A 22,753-nucleotide genomic window follows, 5' to 3' on the forward strand; every position below is an offset into this window, starting at 1 on the left:
GTTAATTTAGAGGCAAGTTTACTGTGATCATGTTTGCTTACAGCTCTTCAGTCACCCTGAAGATGCCCAAGGCTTCAGCATGTCTTTCAGAGTTGATGACAATTACAGCTGTGGCATTATGATCAAGAGTTCACAGTTGGGTCTGCTGGTCAGACACATACGTCAAATCATTGCATAAGCAGGTGCTGACTGCCTGGAAGCCATGTCACACACATGGCTAAGCAGTCAGAGCCATAGGAATGAGCTTTGCTACAAACTTTATCAAAGAACAAACTGTAGGCTATTTCAATATATCATACCTTTGATAATCAAAAATATAAGTTATTTTATAGGTAGAAAATCTTGGCAATGTCACTATACACTATGGCACTAAGTTCTTAAATCAGTACGCTGAGCTGAGATTCAGTGATAATATGTGTTTGTGTGTTTAAAGTTGCTGCCACATATCAGGTAAATGCATCCTCTTCTCAGAAGTCATCAGGAGAGAAACATCATCTGCCCTAGATCAAATTGGCATATTGTCAACATGCAATGCTTCATCTGCAAGGCTTTAACTGTCAATAATCCTGGTGGTACACTTTAACCTGATCTTGGAAACAAAATTCTAAATGTGTACATTTAGCTCTGCAGGTAAGTTCTAAATGTATAGTGTGTGCCATACCAGTTCTTGTGGCCACTGTGTTCTGTTTCTGCGTTGAGGATAAAAGTACAATGAAAAATTAAATACTCTATTAATTGAAAAAAAAAAAAAAAAAAAAAAAACTTCAGATGTAAGACACCAGCACCAGGTTTAAAAGCCAACTTTAAAATAACAGGAAACTGATTGTGAGCGAAAACTGAAACAAAGTCTGCCCCAGATTAGATGCATGGTCATGTATCCTGTGGCAGTGGGCACCGGTTCGTGCCAATGACTTTGTGCACAATGAAACATTCACCATCCACACGAACATATAGGACAAGAGAGACAAAGAGGGAGAGGTGACCTATAACATGTCTGTGTATCAGGAGGATCCCTGAGCAAGACTCTGGTATGAAACAATAAGGGTCTTTTATAGACGATGTGTCCCACACAGAGCAGACAAAGGCTTGCCTGTGATTATACAACATGTCATGTCACAGGCACAAAATCAAATTTTATTGCTTCATGCTGTGGGACGCCAACTGTGCACGGAAGAACATGCAAATGTGAACACATAGGAAAACATACAAACTGTACAGTGCACAAGCACATGGTACTGTACATGTTGACAACTGTAGCCCACTCTACTGTTGTTCTGACAGTACATGCACACACACACACACACCACATGCTATTAATCCCCTGAAGTCCAATAAACACACATGTGTCCTCGAGAATCACTGTCCTTACTCACTTCTGCACACAGACACACGTACACACATATTTAAAGATGCACCCTGACCCCCATAAAGTAACGTGCCAAATGCACAGATACTGTCCACACACTTAACATACCACACACACACCATCAGTCCTTCTCCTCTTTCACTGTCTCCACCTATTTGCTGCCACACACAAGCAAGTTCCACTATTCCCTTGCATCATCCATACTGTCTATGCCTGTCACACAACTTTGTGGCCCATCTCTCATCCCTCCAACCCCGCCTTACCCACTCCATCCACCATGAGACTCAGCTGTCTGCAGCACTCAAAACCTGCAGGCCTATGAGCTGACATTTCCCCCTTGCAGTCTACATGGCCTGACATGTGGCACTCCTCGCACGCATGGAAACCCATGTTTGTTGCACAGCTCCAGTCATCACAGGAGGGCATTCGTGTGAACTCCATGAGATGAAGAACTGCAGACAAGAGCTAGTGACACACATGGAGAAAACCACTGTGTATTTACACATGTGCCTCGACAGTCATGTACTATAATCTGAACATATTCTGATGCTTTTAGTATCTGTTTCAATAATCAGACTATTAAACCACTTCCTGTAGATTCAACTTAAAACCACAAGTGTATATTGACAAACACTTTTGAAACACTATGCCCCGGAAATGGTTTGATAAAGGCACGAAACTGAGGGCAATGTGACATAATAGTAGCACGAAGAGCCCTAGCTAGCTGAGGCCTTTCTACAATATGTGGAATATGTTGTTAATATGTTCTTTATTTTTGTATAGATTTCCTCTACATTTTGGCTTCCTCACACAATCTGAAGACATGCAGGGCTAGTGAACTGGCAACTCAAAATTGCCTACAAGTGTAAATGTGTCTGCCTATACGAGTGACATTCGCTCGATGTGAGCTGGGATGTGTGCAACACTGATGATTTAGACTATAGATGCATGTTTTAAACATTAATGTCAGAAGAATCTATTAGACACACAATATGCAGTTTTTGTAGGAATCCATATTCAGTTGTTTTGGTTTGTTTTGCTGCCCGAGTTGAGGGGAATGTAAAGATTCAACAGGAAGACATTCTGTGTCACAAACTGTATTAATACAGTTAGTTGTTGGTATTGTGAGATTTTAGTAGCAAGTGAACAGTAAAGAGCTACAATGTAGGCTTATCACCTCACTGCCAACAGACAATGCACACACCTGAGGTTGTATCACAAGTTTAGATAATGTTACTTACAATTATAATCAAAGAGAGAATGAGAGAGAATATGTGCATGGATTTTTAATGTAGAGCTGATTCACATAATAATAAGTTTTCTTCCTTTTTAATTTCTTTCTGGTTGGGGTATAGTATCTTGAGTCTTTGTATATTTGTGCTACTATTTGTACTGTTTTATGATTATTCATTGCACAGCAGAACTTGTTCGTATCCCCTCTGTTTAACTTTACTCAGTAAAAACATCAGCTGTGATGAATATTGACAAGGCAGGATTTCATTGTTCGTTTTAGCTTTTCTTTTTACCAACTTTTTTTCTATTTCAAGAGTTTGTGTTTTTTTGATTGATAGGAGTGAGCACACATAGGCTGTAAGCCAGCCTCACCTGCCAAAGACAAATCTAAGAGAATTAGCCCGATGCCTAGTGTTTCTTTTCAGCCCTGCATTTAGAAGTCCTCATTCCTCTATTGTTATACAATCTGTGCTTCTTTACACTGCTAGGATTATAATTTGCTGAGTGGGGACCAACCGTTTTCTTACAAATAAAAAAGATGATCAGTTCAAACCATATATAGGTTTCCTCTGTGTAGAATATATCACAACCTTGTATTTCTGGTCGCCACTTTACAGACAAAAATAAACAAACATTCCTCTGTTAAATCTTAATACACCGGTCTGGTTTTATTTAGAGGGAAAGATATTGTCTCATCCATCTGTCTGCTAGAGCTGAGCAGCTTCTTCCTTCCTCCCAGACAGTTTTCAGCCACTTCTTGATGAGCACAGGAAAGGGGAGTGACTAAATGTGCGGTGACTAAATTCTGATGACCTGATTACAGGGACTGATTTCACTTGTGCACATACACGCTTATGTCTCCTGTATGTATTTACGAATACATAACACATACAACCCATACACACAGTAGACCACACAAACATCCACACACTCAGCTAATTTTCATGCCAGCACACCACATAAGCAGTCTTGAGTCTTATAATTAAATATGAGACATAGATGTGTGTACTGCTGTAACTATGTGGCATGAATCTGACAGAGACTTTTTCTGTGAATCACACAATTTTATGGTGAGTCTCCGCAGCTGCTTTTCTGGAACATTTTGCTGGAACATGACTGTTATGATTGGTTTAACATGTGTTCATCTGCAGAGTTGGTGCTTTAGGTCTCTATTTGAGTATTTCTGAGTGTGGCTATGTGTTGTGTGCACTTGATAGGTACTGGTGGGCCCACCCAGGAAGTGACTCCCCCTATCCTGGCGTACAGAATTTCCCTTTGCTGAAGGGGCTAGAGGGAGCTGCTGGCGAGCAGCTTCACAGCCGCGGCCCATAGCCTCTCCATCTGCCCCTCTCAAAAGACTCCATTGTTCCCAGCAGTCTGAGGCGAGAGAGAGAGCTAAAGAGAGCTCTGAAGCTCGCCAGTGGGGCAGAGGCTGGGGTGGTGGGCATTGGGCCGCTGCCTAAAACCACACAGAGGAGAGGGAGCCAGACACAGAGCATCTCTGTGCAACTCACAGCCTACTGTTGGAGCCTTGCCTCAGCTTAACAGCACCGTATGAAAAACTCCAAAACATGACATAAAAAACACACCTAACTGTCAGAGGGCTCAACCGACTCAACGGTTTGAGGCCATATGGTCTTCCATATTTGGTGCTGTTTGTCTCCCTCTGTAAAACGGCAGTTTTTTGGGGTTTTTTTTTGAAAATTTGAAAAATGATTTGAACGGTCCAATCAGAGTGGGCAGCTGGACGTTGCTCCCATGAAAGCTTGTTAATCATCCGTGTGAGCTGCACTTGGAAATAGAAAATAAGAGTCACAAGATTTTAACTGTCACAAGTATTTAGGCTTGACCAAATGAGAATAGAGTGCTGCTCAAGGATGTGTTGAATTTTAGGCATTGCCACAGTAACTATGTAATCTGATCGATAGGAGATAGACAGGAGAACAAACAATTGTTTGAAAAAACTATTCAGAGATCTTTCACAAACAAAGGACAGAAAAAGAGCTTGAAATGACATGTTTTCAGTTTTCAGTTTTTTATTTAAACAATATGAACAAAAACACTGCAATTAAATAAAAGGTTCAAACAAATCAGATGGCACAAATTAAAGCCCTAGAACCAGTAATGTGTGGCAAAGCAGAAGGGAGGACAGAAACACATGTCTGACGTTGCAAACGTTTGCAGTGTCTAAAGCCTATTCATTAAACATTACATCACTCATTCAGTGCACATATTAAACAAATTTGTAAAGCAAGCAAAGCTAAGCTGAGACTTCATCATCTTTACACCCATTTAGCACACTTACAATTGCAAAAATAACAAAAAGGGCATTACTGCCTAACACTGTGCACTAAAACTAAGTGCAACTATAAAATGTCATCCTGTGCACACAATCTGGGGTTAGCTCAATTAAAAGACTGGATGGCTGTTCTGGTAGTTTGCCTATTAACAGAAGTACTATGAATACATTGTCAGGACAATGCTATCACTATATCTAACAACCACTGGCTGTGTGTAAGCCCTCAAAAGTCAACACAGCTGTTCTGTTCGGAATGGGTGGCGGTTAATAAGTACAGTCAATTCACATTAATAATGCACTTCAAAAGTTAAAATCCTCCTAACTACCTAGAGAATACCAGAGACAGTGGCACAAACCCTTCTGCTAAATTTCACAGATATGTATTAGGTTTTTATATGTCAGTGTTAAAGTGTGCAGAATGTCACGTTAATCTTGCAAATTAGGGTGCCTTTTCTTTTTATTGTTCACCCCATGCTAGCCAACGGAGCTCATGAGTGTTATGTCAGAACAACTTCTGCACATGGTGCTTCATATAGTCGACCAACATATCAGGGATTCTGGCTTGGAAATTTTATAACTGGTGCTCAGGGGTGTTTTAAAGGCCACAATAATAGCCCAAGGCTGCCTGCATGTACTGTGTATTCCATAATATCAAATGCTAGCCTATGCAACTGCATTATGAGAAAGTCATTAGCTGTATACTATGTAGTCCCCTTGAATTGTATATACATCCTGTGGAATTTCTTACAGTCTCTCTTGCATTTTTCCTCTTCCCTCCTTCCATTATGTATTGAATTTCCTTTTGTTTTGACAGTATTTTCCATTTTTATGTCCTTTTCACAAACTTCAATGCAAATCTACAGTAAGTCACTAAGTATATCACTTTAAAGGAGAGTTTTTCCCATACAGATAAACCCCTACTTCTCTTTCTTTTTTAACAAAATGCATTTGAAAAGCCCTGAAATTCTTTGTGACATCCTGCCGTCAACTTGTATTGTTCTCTCTGAGGGAGCAAGGGAGGAGGACAGAGCCTTTTATATTGGCAGCTTCAGGGGGTCAGGGAGGTAGCGGGGGAGGTGAGAATGTTTGCTCATTTACCCCTCTTGTCTCACACACATACAATACATACATTAACACACACAAGTCTCCCTCCCCCTCTTTTTTGGCAGTCCAGAGTCCTCTGGTGAGATTGGATTCCTTCTGGCATCGCGCCTCTTTTAATGATCAGAATGACGTCACAGTTCAGTAGTTCAGAATTTCCAGAACTTAGGGCGCTCCTGCTGCTTGGCCATTTTTTTCCTCAAGGGCTGTGGAGTAAAAAAAAGAAAGAAAAGTTAATTAATCTGTGCACTTGATCCATTTAGTATCATTTTATATTGTGCAATGAATTTATCCAATATGAGGGCACATGGACATTGACAACAAAATAAGTCATGAAAAAAGCTGGTTTGTACAAGGAAGCAACATGAGGCTTACGTAAGAGGCATGTTTATCAAAAACTTAAAAAGTGAGACATTTTGTTTTAAAGCCAGGTTGTTTGGGTGTTGACATGATTAGATTGTGGACTACAGTTTCCCCCTTTTAGACTGTAGGTTAAGTCAGCAAGATTTTGAGATGACATACTGTGAATTAAACATTATCAAAATAGACCAACGATCACAGAAGGGCTAATAATTAGTTCCTGAAATGAAACTCAAACAGAAGCTGACAATTTTGTGTTTCTGCCCCACTTTGACAAACACAAGCCCTCTGTTTCTAGGGATAAAATCAAGCTGTTGATATAGAACCAGCCTGCTTGATGACTAGTGGGCACGCAGACACTGCGTGGCCACTGGTCATCAACTGGGTCAATAAACAAGCCCATTTTAAGGCCTAATAGAGCCACTTGTCATCATGAATGGCCCAATTTTCCCCACAGGACCATGGGACTGTGTCAGCAAAAGGAGCAGCAACCATCAAGCTATGTCACAGTTTTTTTTTTTTTCTTTGGTTGGGTGGGGGTGGGGTGGGGTGGGGGTATGGGGTGGAGGTGTGTTACACATTTGTGAATTGAGACAATAATGGCCGCGGGATTAAAATGATTAGCTGAGAGAATCAAACTGAGAAATTTACAGAAACCACAGAGCTGTCTTTTTTCGCAGTTTTTTTGTTCTTGGCAGACCTGTGACACAAGAAACATTCATCATTAGCGACACATGCAGTTCATGACAGTATTCTCAGTCGGGAGGTTGTGATCTGTGGGAACACTGTTACTGGAATGGGCCCCTCCATTGCTCTCATGAGGGAAGGTTGACGTTTAAATATGTTCAGCAGTGGAGACCAATTATGGTTAAAATGCTATGCAGTCTGTGTTGGCTATGTGAGGTCATCTTATCACACAGCACAACTCTGTCTCCAAGAGCCATTACATCGCTGCCTGTTATTTCATCATAGGAAGTGTCAATGATGACTAAAAGCTCATGCAGTTTCACTCCATATTTAGAGGACGACAGACGTGATGACTCAGTGCACAACATTAATGTAACTTTCTCCCTTCAAGTGGATTCAAGCTGTGTGTTCGTGTGAGTGCGTGTCTGATATGTGTCCATGAGGTGAGGCGATGTACTCACGAGTATTTTCCCATCCTTCTCACCGCGGCTATCACCACAGCGACGACAATGACCACTGCCAACAGAGCACCAATCACGATGCCAACTACCTGGCCAGAGCTCAGGCCCCCTGGGAGAAAGAATTACAAGCGCAGGTCAATATTTTAGATTTACATATGTTTAAACTGAACCTGTTTGTTTTTGATATGACTATTTTTACGTTACTATGTAGACCAGTGAAAGCTTCTGAAGTGTCATGGATAATCTTCATACTTTGAATGAATCAAATGCTGCCTATCTATCTATGAGTAGATTGATAACCCCTGAGAAAGAGAGAATGAGATGGAAAGGGAAAGAGGGAGGTGTGGTACTTGGCACTTGGAGGTTTAGAAACCTGCATGTGACTTTAAAAACTTATCCTTTTACTGGCCCAGTGAGACCCATAGAGTTTGGACTCATCTATCTACTCATCTATCAAAACAGTCAGAAGCAACTTTAAACTTTGCATCACCCCAGCTTCCATCCCATACCTTTCTCACTGTCTTCAATGAGCACCTCTCCATTCGGCTCTTTCCCTGTGGCTGCTGTTGTCACCTGAGGTTGGACCTCAGTGGTCTGTGCTTTGTGCTCTGCGGTGGGGGCTGCGGACTCCACAGAAGCATGGTCAGTGTTAAGGGCAATTGATGCTTCAGTAGAAGCAGGGACAGGTGAAAATGTCAAGGGAGCCTCTTCAGTAGAAACCTTCATGGTAAGAGTTGCCGCCTCAGTAGCAGCTTCTGGTGTGACCTCTGCAGGCGCCGTCGCTGGTTCAGTTGCGGGCGCACCGGTGACAACAGTATGGTCCAGTCCTGAAGCCTCGGTAGCTGCCCTGGGGTCATCTGATGTGATCCCAGAGGCTGTCCCTGTGGGGAGGACTGAGGGGTCGGGAGATAAATGTAAAAATGTATGAATACAGTCTTTTTGCTGTGCATTCTTTCTCTCTGAGGTGTCAGGTATTCCTGTCTAGAATATTCCTTTTCTAAAAGCTGAATGATGTTATGATTGTAGTAAATATTTTTTTTTTAATTACAATTTAAAGGTAAATAATTGCTATAAGTTACTGTTCATTCCAATGAGCTAAATGTTTTTTAAACGTTTTCCTTGAACACTTTTCGTAAAATAAATTAATTTCAATCAATTCATTTAGTCAAGACCTGTATGGACCTTATATTACAAGACATGAACTTATAATAATACAATTATATAAACAGACAATAAATTTGAATATTAAATGATCGTAGTGACACAGTACAGTGTGTGTGTACAGTACAGTGTACCTTGTGCTACCTCGAGCGGTAATGTTCACTCAGTAGCACGACAGAATTTGAACAAAAAAGACCCCCCCCCCCCCCCCAGGATGGGTCCAAATAAGGTCAAAATGAACAAGGTAAATGTTTAGATTCCTCTTTGACATGACGTCATGACACGACCTTTCCTCTTTCTCACACTCTCTTGTGACAAATTCTCCCATCATCATCTGCATGACAACCATGGCAGCATGACCACCACACCCCATGACTTCATATGTTGTACATCCTGCCTCCATTCCTCCATCCCCCCATCCTGTCTTTAGGATGGGGGGATGTTCTGTGTTCGCATGCTGGCATGCCACTTCCTCTGCCTCATTTCCTGTGGAGGGAGCCAGTGCAGCAGCAGCAGCCGCTGACGTGTAAGGAGAGCGCGGGAAAGCTTGTTAACCCTCAGCTGCTTAACATGTGCAGTCATCATTAGAGGGTGGAGTTGCTGGACGACGCCCCAGTTTGTGAGAAACACCACAACTGGATAACTTGCAGTTTTTTAAACCAATTTCAGGAAGACTAACAAACTCTACACAAGACGGTTTGATGAAATATTGGACTGAACACCTTGAGGAGGTGTCAGTCATATGTTTTGAAAGGATCTAACTTTTGTTTTTCTTTGTGTATTAAAAGAGATAGGGATAATTACAGTTAGATATCAATTGAGTATCAATTGAGTAATTTGGACCTTATTTAAACGCGATTTAACATGCAAAGACAGGCTTTGTCAGAGCTCAGAAGTCTGTGCTTGCTGTAAAATGGAGTCTCCCATTTTGTATTTAGGAACTGTATAAAGATGTGTATTTATCTTTGTGTCTTCCATCAAAGTCTGGACTATGAAGTGGCCTGGGTTGAACCTAATCATTTCCCTCCAATAACCCTAGATCCATCTCTCCACGTTCAACATCCTCCCAGCCACAACTGAAAGCTTAGCCTGGACAGCACTGCTTCAAAATTAAGGAGGTAGATTTCAGTGTGCCACCAAAATTACGGTCTACGGTTAACTTTCCACTGACAAGATGTTGGCCTGAAATCGCCTCTTCTCCTCGGAAAAAAACCCCCTTAAAACTACTTCTCCCTGAAAACTTTAGAGAGCATAAAGGAGCATCTGTGTGAGTCTTATAAACTTAGCATCTGACATCATGCTTTCTCCATCTCAGTTTTCTCCAATTGTTCTAAATACTTGAAGTAATAGAGAATACTTTACAAGGGTAAAAATAACTCTGAATGGCGGGACTTGTCTCACAAATGGTGCAGTTATTCTTAATCCTGGGCTGGCTAGTGTGTTCATTAGCAACAGGCGGGGTAAATATAACAAAACATTTGTTCCCACTGGGGCAGAGTACTGAAGGGGGTTTTCAAACAGCGACTCAGACTGTTTGTTTGGAACGTCTGTAAGCCATGATAAAATGGTCTGTGCTTCACAGAGTATGGCCATATGCTATGTGTAATCACCCCCTCAAACTCCACTAACAATTGTTTCATTATGTGTACAGTTCCCACAATTAGCTCTGAGTAGTATTTCCTCCCCACTGTGCCGACTATCTTGGGTTAATACAGTCACATTAGTGAGTAACACAGTAAGACTGTTACAGTCTACATCCCCCTCCTCTTGTTTCCTTTTAATCTACTTCTCGCTTGTCTTCCTCCCCATGACCCTGCCCCTCCCTGAGGATAGGTTTGTTGCTGCCGATACCTTTTAGAAGGCTGAATCCCTGGGGAGAAAGGGAGAGAAAGAAAAGGGAGGGAGGATGGGAAAGCAAAACGGGGGCGGGGGGCTCTAAGGGAACAGTATGTTTCTTGACGGAGAAGCCGGGGAGCAGCCCCGCATCCCTTCTGCTGTCTGGCGTCTTCTCTGATTTGCTGTCTTTACTCACAGCTAGATGTGTGTCTGTTTATAGTGGTCAGTATGTATGTAAGTGACCCTGTGTTAATCCTCAGGGGGGTTAGAGCACAGGGTCAGATCCAGAACAGGAACCCCGGAGCTGCTAAAGATTTCTTTAGTGTTTGAGTCTGGATTAAACCAGTTAAAGAACAGTCTGTCTAGGTATGTGAGCTTTGTGTAAATGCAGACATGCCTTTGTGTACCTTGACACTTCTCATGCGTATATTGACGACCAGACACCTTAAAACCCCAGACGTTTAGGTTGTTGTGTAAAAACTCAACACACACAAAACTACAACACCATAAAGTTGGAAGCAGTTCCAGTTTCTTTTTCATTCTTTCAATCCGAGACTGAGATTACATAATTGAGGCCTTGTTCTTATTATTCCAAATTTTTCAGTGGTACGCCCAGGTCATTTTACCCACAATTACATCATTTTGACCACACATGCTCTCTTGCTTCCATTTCCATACGAAGCATGAAACAGCCTGAAATCATCCGGCCTCTCAACAAACACTAGCAGTGTGTTCAGCCACTGACTGGGCATCAAAGGGCTGCTTCGCCTGCATTACAAAACAAATTGTCTGACTCAATTTTTCGCACACATTGTTTAAACATTATTAAGACATGGGCAAAAGTTGATGGATAAACAGGCAGGTAAATACAACTGGAAAACAAGCGGTGATGACACTGTCAAGCAAAAATTAGTTTTACAAAGTAATTCAAATAAAAATGGACCATAATAATTGTGTCTGTGGAATGCAGATATACAGGGAGAGACAGAGATGCAGAGATGAGTATTAATGGCTAACAGGCCAAAAGAGTGAAAAGTGAGGTAAATGATAAAAGGAATGGAGCAAAAAGCTGGGAGAAAGACATGGAGGCACCCATGTGGGGCTCTGCTCCTGCCTGCCATAAATCAAACCTCCAGAGAGTGCAAAAGTGAGGGAGGGACACAACGATATACAGTGTGAGACAGGAAAGGAGGGAGTAGCAGCTTCCATCCATTACGATCACAATCAGCTGTCACATGCAGACGGTGCGAGGGAGTGTGAGTGTATCCACCTTTGGAGCCCAGGAATGTTTTTTCAGCACTGGAGGAGGGAAATGTGAGAGAGATAGGCACCCCGCCCATCTCACTGGACTATGATGAGATGCCACAGCTTAACCTCCCCCAACTAAACCAGTAGGAGTCAGCTGTGGAGATACTGGGGCATGCCATGCACTGCACACTGGGGAGTTTAAGCAGGAGACCGGCCCAAGTGGAATATTCTCACCCACTGTTATCACAGACGCAACACAAAGAGCGTCAGCACTCGTACAGGAACTGATTTTTTTTCCCTTCCTGGTCTATCTTAGATGGAAGGACATGCAGTACATCCCATCTGGATTCTATCACCAGTGGCAGAAACTGGTACCAGACCTATATCAAGAGGGCCTTTAATCTTAGGCCTAACAAGTCTGATTAAGTTCCTAAAACGTAATGATTCATGAAATGTAACCACTGCAGAAAAAATAAACTGATCATGCTGTAGCATCACTCTAAGCCTTCCAACTCTCTCCTTTTCTTTCAAACAAACCTTAACATTTCAGATACAAGGAATACCCCTGCTGTGCTAATATTTTATCAAGTCAGCCTCTTAATGCATTTCTAACTTTACAAACCTTAAAAACCAACTCCCACATCATAAAACACCCACCCAGTTGTGCAAGTGTTCCTTAGTCAGCAGCTCCGTTTTTTTTTTTCTTACTTTCCCTTGGACCACGTCTCACCCTGCAACACACGTAGGTGCTACAGATATGTACTGACAGAGGAGACACACAGAAAAAACTCCACAGGGAGGGAGAGTTGGGCCATACTCTGCTACTTTTTTAGTCATGTTTTTGGAGTGCCAATCTCATTTGACAGTAGCTGAAGCCCTGCTACTGTCTCCAGTCATCAGGGCATGGGTTTGGTCTGGGCTGTGATGGCTTCTGCCTCCTTTCCATAAACAGATGTGTCTTTCTCCTTGTGGAAATTTTTGGATGTATGACAAGGTTTTTTTTTCTTTTTTTCTTTAAATGAGACTCAGTTAACGTGAGAAGAGCTTGTTCGTCACAGTCCCTCTTTACCAGCATGTGTCTCATATTTGTAGTATGAGCGCAACATTTGAGTCATTTCTTGAAGCGGGCACGGACAAAGGGCATTGACCTCTCCCTTCGGCAGCCAGATGTGACGGGGATGTTATGGGCCCAGAGACGCAGACAAAACTCATTAAGAAGGAGACCGGAGGGGGGATGCAGCATTGTGAGGGAGGAGGTGAAGTGCTTTACAGGAAACATGGGATTTACTAGTTAGGTGAGCAGTCGTTAGGGAGCTAAAAGAGTTTATTTGAGAAGCATAAATGTGGAATGAGTTATTTTCTTCATTTCTCTTTTTCTTTAGAAAACTGAAAAAGTTGAGTCGAGATCCTTCTGAAAGTTAAGGACTCTAAGGAGCAAACCTCCATGGAAATGGGGCAAGCATGCCGTCTCTGACTGGTAAAGGTTGTTTAAAAATAGACCCAGTCCCTCTCTGCTCCCCCTGTCTCTACACCAACCCTGTCCCCTGGGGTCCAGACTCATCAAGCTGGAATAGGGGGGGCAGAGAGTTGGAGCAAGACGGAGGACTGTTAAGAGACGGGGGGTTCAAGTGGTAAAGCTTGATATCACTCCAAAGATGGGTAAATGCCAAGGGGCGTAGCACCACACAGTTTAATAACATGTGGGTACAAGAGGGTGGGGAACCTCTAAAAGCTCATCACGTACTGGGCGCTCACTCTCTTCCTGTCTATTACTCCTCTCTCATCCATATGACCCTCTTAAATATAGAGCCTCTCTCTATTAATACACACACACGCAAACAGCCCTGCCCTTCCCTACAGTTCCCTCAGCCTCAGCCACACACCCCTCCACCTCCCCGTGCCTGCTGCTTCTCCTGGGCAAACAGTGCTGCTGGTCAAGGCAAAGGAAGGAAGCAGAGACAGAGAGACAGGCAGAGAGACAGACAGACAGACAGACAGACAGACAGACAGACAGACAGACAGACAGACAGACAGACAGACAGACAGACAGACAGACAGACAGACAGACAGACAGACAGAAAGAAAGAAAGAAAGAAAGAAAGAAAGAAAGAAAGAAAGAAAGAAAGAAGAGATGCAAACAAAAAAAGAAAGGTGCAGCAAGAGAGAAATGAGAGAATGAGGAAAAAGTGAGGAGGCAAGCGGATAAGCATTCACAAAAATATGTACAGTGTACGTTACAGTTTACACCCCATCCCTCCCTCCCTCCCTCCCTCCCTCCCTCCCTCCTTGTGTATGAGCACTGTTTTTGGGAGGCTTCCAAAGGATATTCCTTTCTTCTCTTTGCCAGTGCCAAGAATTTACAGACACGAGGCTGCAGAGCTTCTGCTATTATATCACATTTCACTCTCGTGTCTGCAAATCAAACTTTTCCTCCTGTCCAGGGCTCAGGAGTAATGTGACAATTAGGGAGAAAGATAGTGAGACAGAGGGAGGGTATCTGTTAAAATCAACAGACACTATCCATTTGAGTCACCCCCACTTTGTTAAATTAACACCTTCACCCAAATATTTCATCTGCGTGATCCTCAGCTACGGTGTAACATAAGCGTCAGCAGTTTTCACTGATGATTTGACAGTAAAAATAGTTAAAAATAATTAAAGTGTTTGAAATTATTTAAACATAATAAACCTTATTAACTAGTTAATGGATACGCAGATTAAAATTTAGTTTATTTCTTACTCTAAAACCAGCCTCCAGAATGTTATTCTACAATCAGGGGGGATTAAAGCAGACAAAGAGTGGTGTGATTTGGGCACATGGAGGTGGAGGGAGAGAGGGGACACAGTGTGCTAACAGCAGGACAGTGATAGCAGAGTGTTCACTTACTTGGGGAAGCACAAAAAGGGCCAACCAGGGCCAACAGGAGCAGCAGCTGAACATTCATCATGATGAAAACTTTTCTCTTCCAGACACAACCTTTGGGGACTCCCTCAGGGCAAAGAGCACGACACCAGAGCCCTTGTACAGGCTGCCACACACGCGCCAGATACAAACACCAACCTCTCCAGAGGGGAAGGATGAAGGACCAAAAAAGGTGAAGAATGAAAATTAGGTCTTCGCAGGAAGTTGAAGGAGATGAAGATGAATGGGCCGAGTCGGTGCTGGTTGCTCTCGCAGCTGGAGGAGGAAGACGAAGAGTGGTAGAGGGATGCAGAGAGGACAAGAGAAAAGCTGGCCACTTTGAGGAAGTGGGGAGAGAGGGGGGGGGGGGGGGGTTGGCACACAGCAGGAGCGAGAAGAGAGTGCGCGAGTGAGTGACGGACCTGAGAATGGAGGAGGGGGGCTGGTACTGGTGGTGGGCTGGGCGCAAGGGGCAGGTTATCTTGGGAGGAGGGTGTTGGGATTGGGACAGAAAGGTGGTTTCAGCCCTCGTGGTCCAGCCCCATGTGGGACGTGCCAGCCCTCCTGTTTGCAAACCCTGCAATATCAGCAGCACTCACACGTGCAAACACACACTTGGAAACACAGATTAACGGACAGTTGACTTATTTATCAAGACAAGACAGGCACTTCAATCTATGACTGGCCAGCAATTATAAAGCTATAGCAACAGGTTTTTCAAATGCTCTCTGAATGAATGGGGAGAGAAGTAGCTTTAAGCAAGTCATCCTCAAGTAATCTTGAATCACAGAGTTAAGAGCCAAGAAAGTGTCTTCAGTAGAACAGAACTTCACTAATGTTGCCTATCACATTCTTTAACAGTACTTAACTGTTAATAAAAGCCAACAGTGAATGAAAAAAGCATCTACAATGCAACTGTATAGATTTTTTAAATTAGTCTTTTTCTGGCAAAGAAAAGTGGCAGCATACATCTGTGGCTGACAGACTGTAGCAAGAAAAAGCTGCTTTTTAAACAGGTTTTCCCAATGAAAAGGAGCCGTAAATACAGTTAGAACATTGTGTGACTTTCACACAGGCAGGCATGGGTGGTCCGCTGCTACATGTGATGGTGGGCAAACAAAATGTTGCTTGGACCTAGGCTGACACCTGTTGGACAACAAGCTACGAGGATAAAAACAGCACGAAGCCAAGGAAGAAAAAAAGTTATCTTAACAAACAAAACTTAATTCTGTCTCAGTTCAAAATAAAAAATACTAAGGCAGGATGTTACATTTAGCATCATTCAAAGTTTCTGTAAAAACTTGAAAGCAGCTGATGAAATAACCACAGTAGATGCAAGGTTAGCGCAGTAAAAATGGTCAATGACATTTTAATAAACACTGAAACAGATTTTAACTGTTGAACCTCCATACACAGATTATTTATGACACACAAAACGCCAACGCCAAAGTTGTTTTTTTTTTAAACACTTATTTACAATATACTGAAGGTATATACATCCTGTGTCTCCTGAAGGACAGATAACAAAATACTTTCTCTCCATTTGCTGTTTTCATCAGTTTTTCAAGGGCAAACAGAGGATTAACATACTGTTATTTACAAGGACAACAACACAGAAACATACAAGATATATATGCTGGTCACTGTAATACAGCATTTAATGGCAATAATAAAGAGTATTTTTCTTTTTTTTTTTCTACAGTGAGACCTTGTTTTGACCATCTGAACATTCACTGAGTTCTTCCAAACCAAAGAGCACTTTAAGGTCCCATTTTTCACTGTGTACCCATATATTACAAACAAAGTATTAATTTCTTATGTATATTTTTTGAGCCATACAGAGCTGTATGCTAAAGGAAATTAGAGAGGACTATACACACTTGTACACACAGACAAAATTAAACATCACAGTAAAAAAAAGTTGAATATTTTGCTTAGTCTTTGTTCTTTTGCTGCTCTATTTATTTTTTTAATGTCTTTTGAAACAAAGAAATAAAACGTTCACCATTTTCTTTTATTTTTCTCATTCACTAGATGCTATCAAGCTTCACGTTGTGCAAAAAACTGCTCATCTTCTCCTAAATGAGGCATTTTGAAATAACAATCAGTCCTCTCTGCCTGGTCATTAATGATATGCACTTTCCCAAAATTATGAAACCTTGAAAAACTTGAATTGTATCTCAGGAAACTGTGTATTACAGTTGACAAAGTCCAAGTCTAGCTAGCGTCTCATTTTCATTTCAATTAGTGGCTGCTCTTTGAACTACTGAAAAATTTATTCCACAGTATTTCACATGAGTTAGCTTATAAGCTGACAAATGAAGATTTTAAACTTCTCACCAGGATGCTTGTTGTTGGCCAACAGGAAGTGAACACTGATAGCACCGTACAACACACAGATAACCTCACATTTAGAGATGCAAATGGCAGAGATGTAAAGATGTTTATGAATGTAACACCCTGAGAACATGGTACTTTGGACTACTCCACACACAAAGAAATGACATTTAAAGTGATAAAACAAACTGAAAAGATAAAAGTTCAGAGTTGGTATCTGTTGTGACAGAACAAAGAAAAAGAAAAACAGATTCTGGTGCACAAAACCTTTTTAGGCAGAGGAAGCAAAATGGTACCTGTTTTAACCAGCAGGTGGTGGTCCACTCAACCATTACTGATTCAAGTTGACCAGGTACACCATCGTTACTCTGTTCGCCAAAAATCCTCCTTCTAACTGCCGAGTAAAAGATGCCTGGTGTAAGTGAACAAAGAGCTGCTGAATGTGCATGAATGTGTGTGAATGTATGTGACAGGTTTACTTATTTTCTGCAGTTTTGAAGAAGACAAGGTTTCTATTCATTTCGGACACAGGTGCTGGAATTTTGCAGACATGGGACACAACACAAAAGATTTAAGAGAATGAAAGGTAAACAATTCACAGACGATTCAACAACACTTTTGGCGACTCAACATGAGACAATTCAGAGAGCTTCAGACGTCCTTTTGCTTTGGATGATGTGTGTATACATCCTGGCTTGGTCCAATCCCATTTAAGTCTTTTTTTTTAAATGATTGTCTTTAGAGTCATCAACCACTTTTACCAGAAAAAAAAGGCCAGCAAGATCAGAAAAAATGTACTTTCCGTTTTTTTTCTGTTGGATTGTCTTCTGTTTTTTTTGTTTTTTTTCACACTGGTGAAAGGAGCAAGTTGGCTAGTTCCACACCTCACCTGTCATCACATGTTGTCTCTGTGTCTCTCTTTCACAAGTCTTTCTCGTCATCTCTCTGTTCGACCTCATGGCTCCGTTTAGACAATGGAGTCCCAGTCAAAGTCATCCTGGATGTCGTCTGCAGCGAGCATGCGTCTTACCTGGAAATGTCCAGGAGGCAGCGTGTGCTGCTGCTGGTTCAGCTGGCTGTGATGACCTGGACATGGAAGAAGATGGGAGTGAGAGTTTGATAAATACTGTTCACCACAGCAGTCACATTTCAATACCACGTCTGTGTCATCACTGCTCACTGATTTTAAAAAAAAAATGTGATAACAACTGTTAGAATAGTAAAAGAGGCTCTGAATGAAAATTTCTCTGGCTCCTGATCAGGGGCATCGGCAGTTAGTGGAAAAATCTAAGAAAAAAAACGGCTTTAGTCCTGGTAACGGTGTCAAATAATCCATCGTGTCTTGGGCTAAATTCTCTCCAACTGCTTCTAAGAGCTGGTGATTCTGTTATGGTGACACACTGACTTAGCATGGCACCTTAGTAATCTTAATGACAGTCATTCGACTGACATGAGCATCTTTTAGTAATGCAATCCGATGCAATTAAGGCTAATGTATTTTTATGAGGCGGCATTATGCCAACTGTGAGTAGGCATAATGCATGTTTAGCAGCATATCCTGAGCTGTCCTTGCTACAAATGGACCATTTCAAATACTAAAAATTGTGTTGAGGTGGAAACAGGACATCAGAAAAACCTTGGCATTTAATTAATTAATTTCATTCATTTATTTATTTTTTTTACCAAATTTTATATCTTTCAAAATGTTTTTGCTTCTGTAAAAACCTAAAACTGTCTTAAAGGGTTACTCTAGAATTTTTTATATTAAAATAAGTTATTAGCTAGTGATGGTTAGTACGACTGTCTTGCCTCATACTATGGACTAAAAGTCTGAGCCTCTGCTACATTAAACTTGATTGTTCTGTATTAAATTTGTCTCTTGTGAGTCTCCAGCTTTATGGAAGAGCAAGGGAGTACTGTTTTAATTGTACCTGCCACCCTAGTCCGTGACACCCTCATATATACTATGATTTGTTCTCAATACAGAGATGAAAATGTATTAATACATATAGTGAAATGTGCCAGCCTGATATTCGTATTAAATTTATAGGTTTTTTCCTTGTGTGTCAAATACTGGTATTAGCACAGGCACTGTCTGTGTATATCTCCTGCATTTCTACCAGCTCCTCCTGACCTGTTAACAGAGATGGAGCAGTCACCTGTCATGGTGGGAGCCGTGTTGCTCATAGGAGGCATGTGGGGGTATCCTGGTGGACCCATCAGAGAGGAAATGTTCTGTCTCGAGTCCATGTACATGTTCCCTGTGGGAGGCCAGACAAAAGGGCAATGACTAACTGTCGGATTCAGATTAGTATCCTGACTTTCGTGTCTTGGCAGAATATGAGCTGTTGTCATGTACACAGACAGAATTACTGGCGTCTTATGCTAAGCTAGAGAATTCAGTCACTCCGTGGATATCCCACTGGTGAAATATCCCCTCATCTTCATGTCTTTACAGTTGCCATGAAGCTGACAAAATCCATAATTCCCTTGTAAATGTATGATGAGGAAACAATGGCACAGCGAGGATTTGGACTGTTATTCAGCTACATGGCCTGAAGTTTCAGCCTGTCACAGCGAGCAAATGCAAAAATGTCGAAGAGCAAGTCTCTGGATGCCGACTGCTAAGGTGAGACTGAACTAAGCACATTTACACAAGTCTGTAAAATTTCAATATACTGTTGCTGGCGCCGGCAGTGCCATGGATGACTCCTTCAGTTAATTTATGTGATGGCTGGAGTTACAAGTTAATTTGCAGATTGAGGGTTTATGTTGAGATGAGCTCATAAAATGTGGCTGTTGCCAGGTAAAAAGTCTTTGGCTCTTTAACTGACTTACTCCATATTATGGTCTCCTTGTTACAGATGACCCCACTAGGCCATCGAAGTGAGTGCTGTACATGCTTTTATGTATGTGCATACTGACCCGTGCTGATGTGTTGGCTATGTTGGTTGTGTTGCCCGTGCTGATTGTGCTGGCTGGCCTTTGGGTGCATGGCCCCATGTGGCTGAGCTGGGTGCTGTGGTGCTCCTGGTGGTGTCGGGTGTTGGACCTGAGGTTGTGGGTGGGTGGCACCTTGAGGGGGGATGACCCCTGTGGCTGTGAAGAACTGGTTAATGGAGGAACACAGGTCGGCCATCTGGGTGGCATCCAGCGACCAGTTGTTGAGCTCTGCCTGTCGCATGCTCTCCTTGAGACCTGACTCAGACAGAGAGAGAAAGCAAAGGCGGACTGTTACAGTCACTCACTGTAGAGCTTTTATCATTTTAAGTTAACTACCAACCATATGCTCTCGAGGCGTGACACTGAGTCATGGTGATGTTCTTACAGTGATGTTCTTATGTAGTAGCAACTAGAGCCGCTTCATAAATGAGGTCAAGTGTTGTACCACCTATGTAATAATACAGTCTTACTCAATTACTCTAAAATTACTAGACAAATTACAGGTCTCCTAAATACTGAGTTTGTGGTGAACACACTCAATCATAAGTACTGATGTGCAACAAATGAAATATATTATAAATTATATTTATATCATATATTATTGTAACATCACATCAAGCATAAGACTCCTCCACTGTGATTTTGCTGTCAGTATCGTTCCACCTTAATCACAAGACATAGTGCATTGCTATCCTGAAACCATACCTATTCACATCTCACATGACATACAAACCCTCAACCTGTAACACCTCCTTTTCTTACTTGCTCCTTCCAACAAAGACACACCCAAGCTCCTATTCAACAGACCGTCCTCTGATATTTCTCAAAATCAGATTCATATGGCTCGTGTTTGGCAGCACGAGAGGCTCGGCTCCTGCTCTTTGGAGGCGAGCCAGAGACGGCGAAAGATGGTATTACGGCAGTGTGAAGGAGGTCAAGCGCCGCAGGAGGAGAGAGAGAGAGGCAGTGGCAGCCTGTGTGCTATAAGACCAGCCGTCATCATCCATCGTGTGTGGATGTTGCCGGCTTTGTGCGCTGACCGTGATAAGAGGCTGTTACTGAGCCGGGGCCTAATTGGATTATTCACATCATACAATTGCGAGGGAGGCTGTGTGTGTGTGTGTGTGTGTGTGTGTGTGTGTGTGTGTGTGTGTGTGTGTGTGTGTGGGTGAGTGAGGGAGAGAGAGAGAGAGAGAGAGAGAGAGAGAGAGAGAGAGAGAGAGAGAGAAACAGAGAGTGGCAACCTCTCCGATGCAGGATAATGACTTTTATTAGGCCAGTACTATTACAACACTGAATATTATAATATTGTGCCTCAAGGGCAAGTTTATATGAAAGCGTTGGGAGGAATCATAATGGTTTAATCAAAATAGCTGATCGGCATCATAAGCATTTTATCAGTTCTTACTGTGTTGAAACAGGCTGTGGTGGATAGCTTTATCAATGTTCTTTTCAGATGCCGGTCACACTGATGGAACCAGGACTGTTAGTGGTGTGTGTGTGTGTGTGTGTGTGTGTGTGTGTGTGTCTGTGTGTGTGTTACCTTGAAATGGGGAAAGGTCTACGTCAGCCCAGTTGTAGCTGGTAGCAATGCGGCAGCTCTCCTTTAGCCAGTCCAGGTTGGGATACCAGTCTGATGAAATGCCTGGGAGACAGCACACACACACGCACACACAGACACAGACACAGACACACACACGCACACACAGACACACACACGAGCACACACACACACACACACACACACACAAAATATTTTTGTCCAGTGGCGTCAAATACTTGTTGCACCTCCCAAATTGTAGGAAACATTACATATTAAATTTTTCTTAAAACAGCTCCACACATAAAAGAGTGGACGACCCACTGACAGACCTTGCCTTATAAAAGGTGTAAATAATAGTAATTTTCAGATCTGGTTCCATTTGTTTGATAACATTAAAATGTGACACTTACAGTGATTTATGTTTCATTTGATTTGACCGAGGACATTTTATATGTACATCCGTTTATCTTGTGCATTTAATTGTTCTGAGCCATTATATATATATATATATATATGTGTGTGTGTGTGTGTGTGTGTGTATAGATGAGCTAACGTTTACTTCTCTCAGTATGCTGAAATGTCAATTAAACCATAGTGAAAATGCTAAGATACTTGACTTTTAAAACAATTTTTTGATTGGACTGGATAAATGTATTAAAAGTAATTAGTATTGCAACTAATGAGATTATTCTTGATTGATCACTCAATCATTTGGTCTATAGAAAATTTTAAAAAAAAAGTGAATAATGCCTATTACAATTTCCAAGTTGTTTATTGTTTCCAAACCCCAACAATATGCAATTTAAAATTATATGACACAGGAAAAAGCAGGAAATCACATTTGAGGTCCTGGAACCACAAAGTATTTGGCTTTTTTTTTATAATGCCCTAGATGATTCACCAATCAATAATATGATGACTTATATTATTTGAACATGACGATGTGAAATGATCGGAAACAGGTGATCTGACTCATGTTAAAGAGAAGTGAAATTTTTCAGTCTAAGTGCAGCCATCAACCACAAGGTGGCGTCACTTCACACAAAAAAATCCAGCCACAGCTCTGCTTTGGAGAAAAAAAAAAACAGAAGAGGAAAATGCTTTTCACAGCCCCCATCACCACAAAACTAAACAACAATACATGCTCAGACCGTGGATCAAAGACAGAGGGATTGCTTTCATTCATCCTCAGCTTGGTTGAGGGGAATACTAACCTAGATAAAAAAATGTCTGAATAGTCCTTTTCTCTGGCCTGAGAGCTGTGTTGCAGAGATAC

General features: G+C 41.9%; 2 protein-coding genes across 5 annotated transcripts in view; both read right to left on the reverse strand.

The window, feature by feature from the left end:
- Positions 1–4,615: 4,615 nt before the first annotated feature.
- pdpn (podoplanin) lies at positions 4,616–15,078 on the reverse strand. The gene is made up of 4 exons (XM_071475804.1): positions 14,640–15,078; positions 8,017–8,400; positions 7,508–7,616; positions 4,616–6,205 (listed from the first exon to the last, which is right to left on the reverse strand). Exons 1-4 carry the CDS (start codon positions 14,698–14,700, stop codon positions 6,199–6,201), a joined length of 561 nt encoding a protein of 186 aa, XP_071331905.1. The 5' UTR covers positions 14,701–15,078; the 3' UTR covers positions 4,616–6,198.
- Positions 15,079–15,994: 916 nt separating this feature from the next.
- LOC139620371 (forkhead box protein J3-like) overlaps positions 15,995–22,753 on the reverse strand; it is a 57,675-nt gene continuing 50,916 nt past the window's right edge. For 3 of the 4 annotated variants that reach the window (XM_071475808.1, XM_071475805.1, XM_071475807.1), the window contains 4 exons: positions 21,478–21,579; positions 19,917–20,189; positions 19,151–19,252; positions 15,995–18,077 (listed from right to left, as the gene is read on the reverse strand). In XM_071475808.1, the coding sequence (XP_071331909.1) occupies positions 17,959–18,077; positions 19,151–19,252; positions 19,917–20,189; positions 21,478–21,579 (596 nt within the window). In that variant the 3' untranslated portion in view covers positions 15,995–17,958. Of the gene's footprint in view, positions 18,078–19,125; positions 19,253–19,916; positions 20,190–21,477; positions 21,580–22,753 lie in introns of all 4 variants that reach the window. The other variant, XM_071475806.1, reaches the window with a different exon arrangement.

The sequence above is a fragment of the Trachinotus anak genome, unplaced genomic scaffold (assembly GCF_046630095.1).
Source record: "Trachinotus anak isolate AG129_WGS33_773 ecotype Australia unplaced genomic scaffold, CSIRO_AGI_Tana_v1 ptg000004l, whole genome shotgun sequence".
Classification (NCBI taxonomy): domain Eukaryota; kingdom Metazoa; phylum Chordata; class Actinopteri; order Carangiformes; family Carangidae; genus Trachinotus; species Trachinotus anak.

Bases quoted from the DNA above. Each gene is read 5' to 3' on its own strand.
- pdpn (XM_071475804.1), bottom strand. From the start codon at position 14,700: ATGATGAATGTTCAGCTGCTGCTCCTGTTGGCCCTGGTTGGCCCTTTT. The intron at 8,401-14,639 runs GTAAGTGAACAC...CCGACCCCTCAG, and splicing joins CCCTTTTTGTGCTTCCCCAA to TCCTCCCCACAGGGACAGCC. The intron at 7,617-8,016 runs GTATGGGATGGA...TCTTTCTCCCAG, and splicing joins CATTGAAGACAGTGAGAAAG to GGGGCCTGAGCTCTGGCCAG.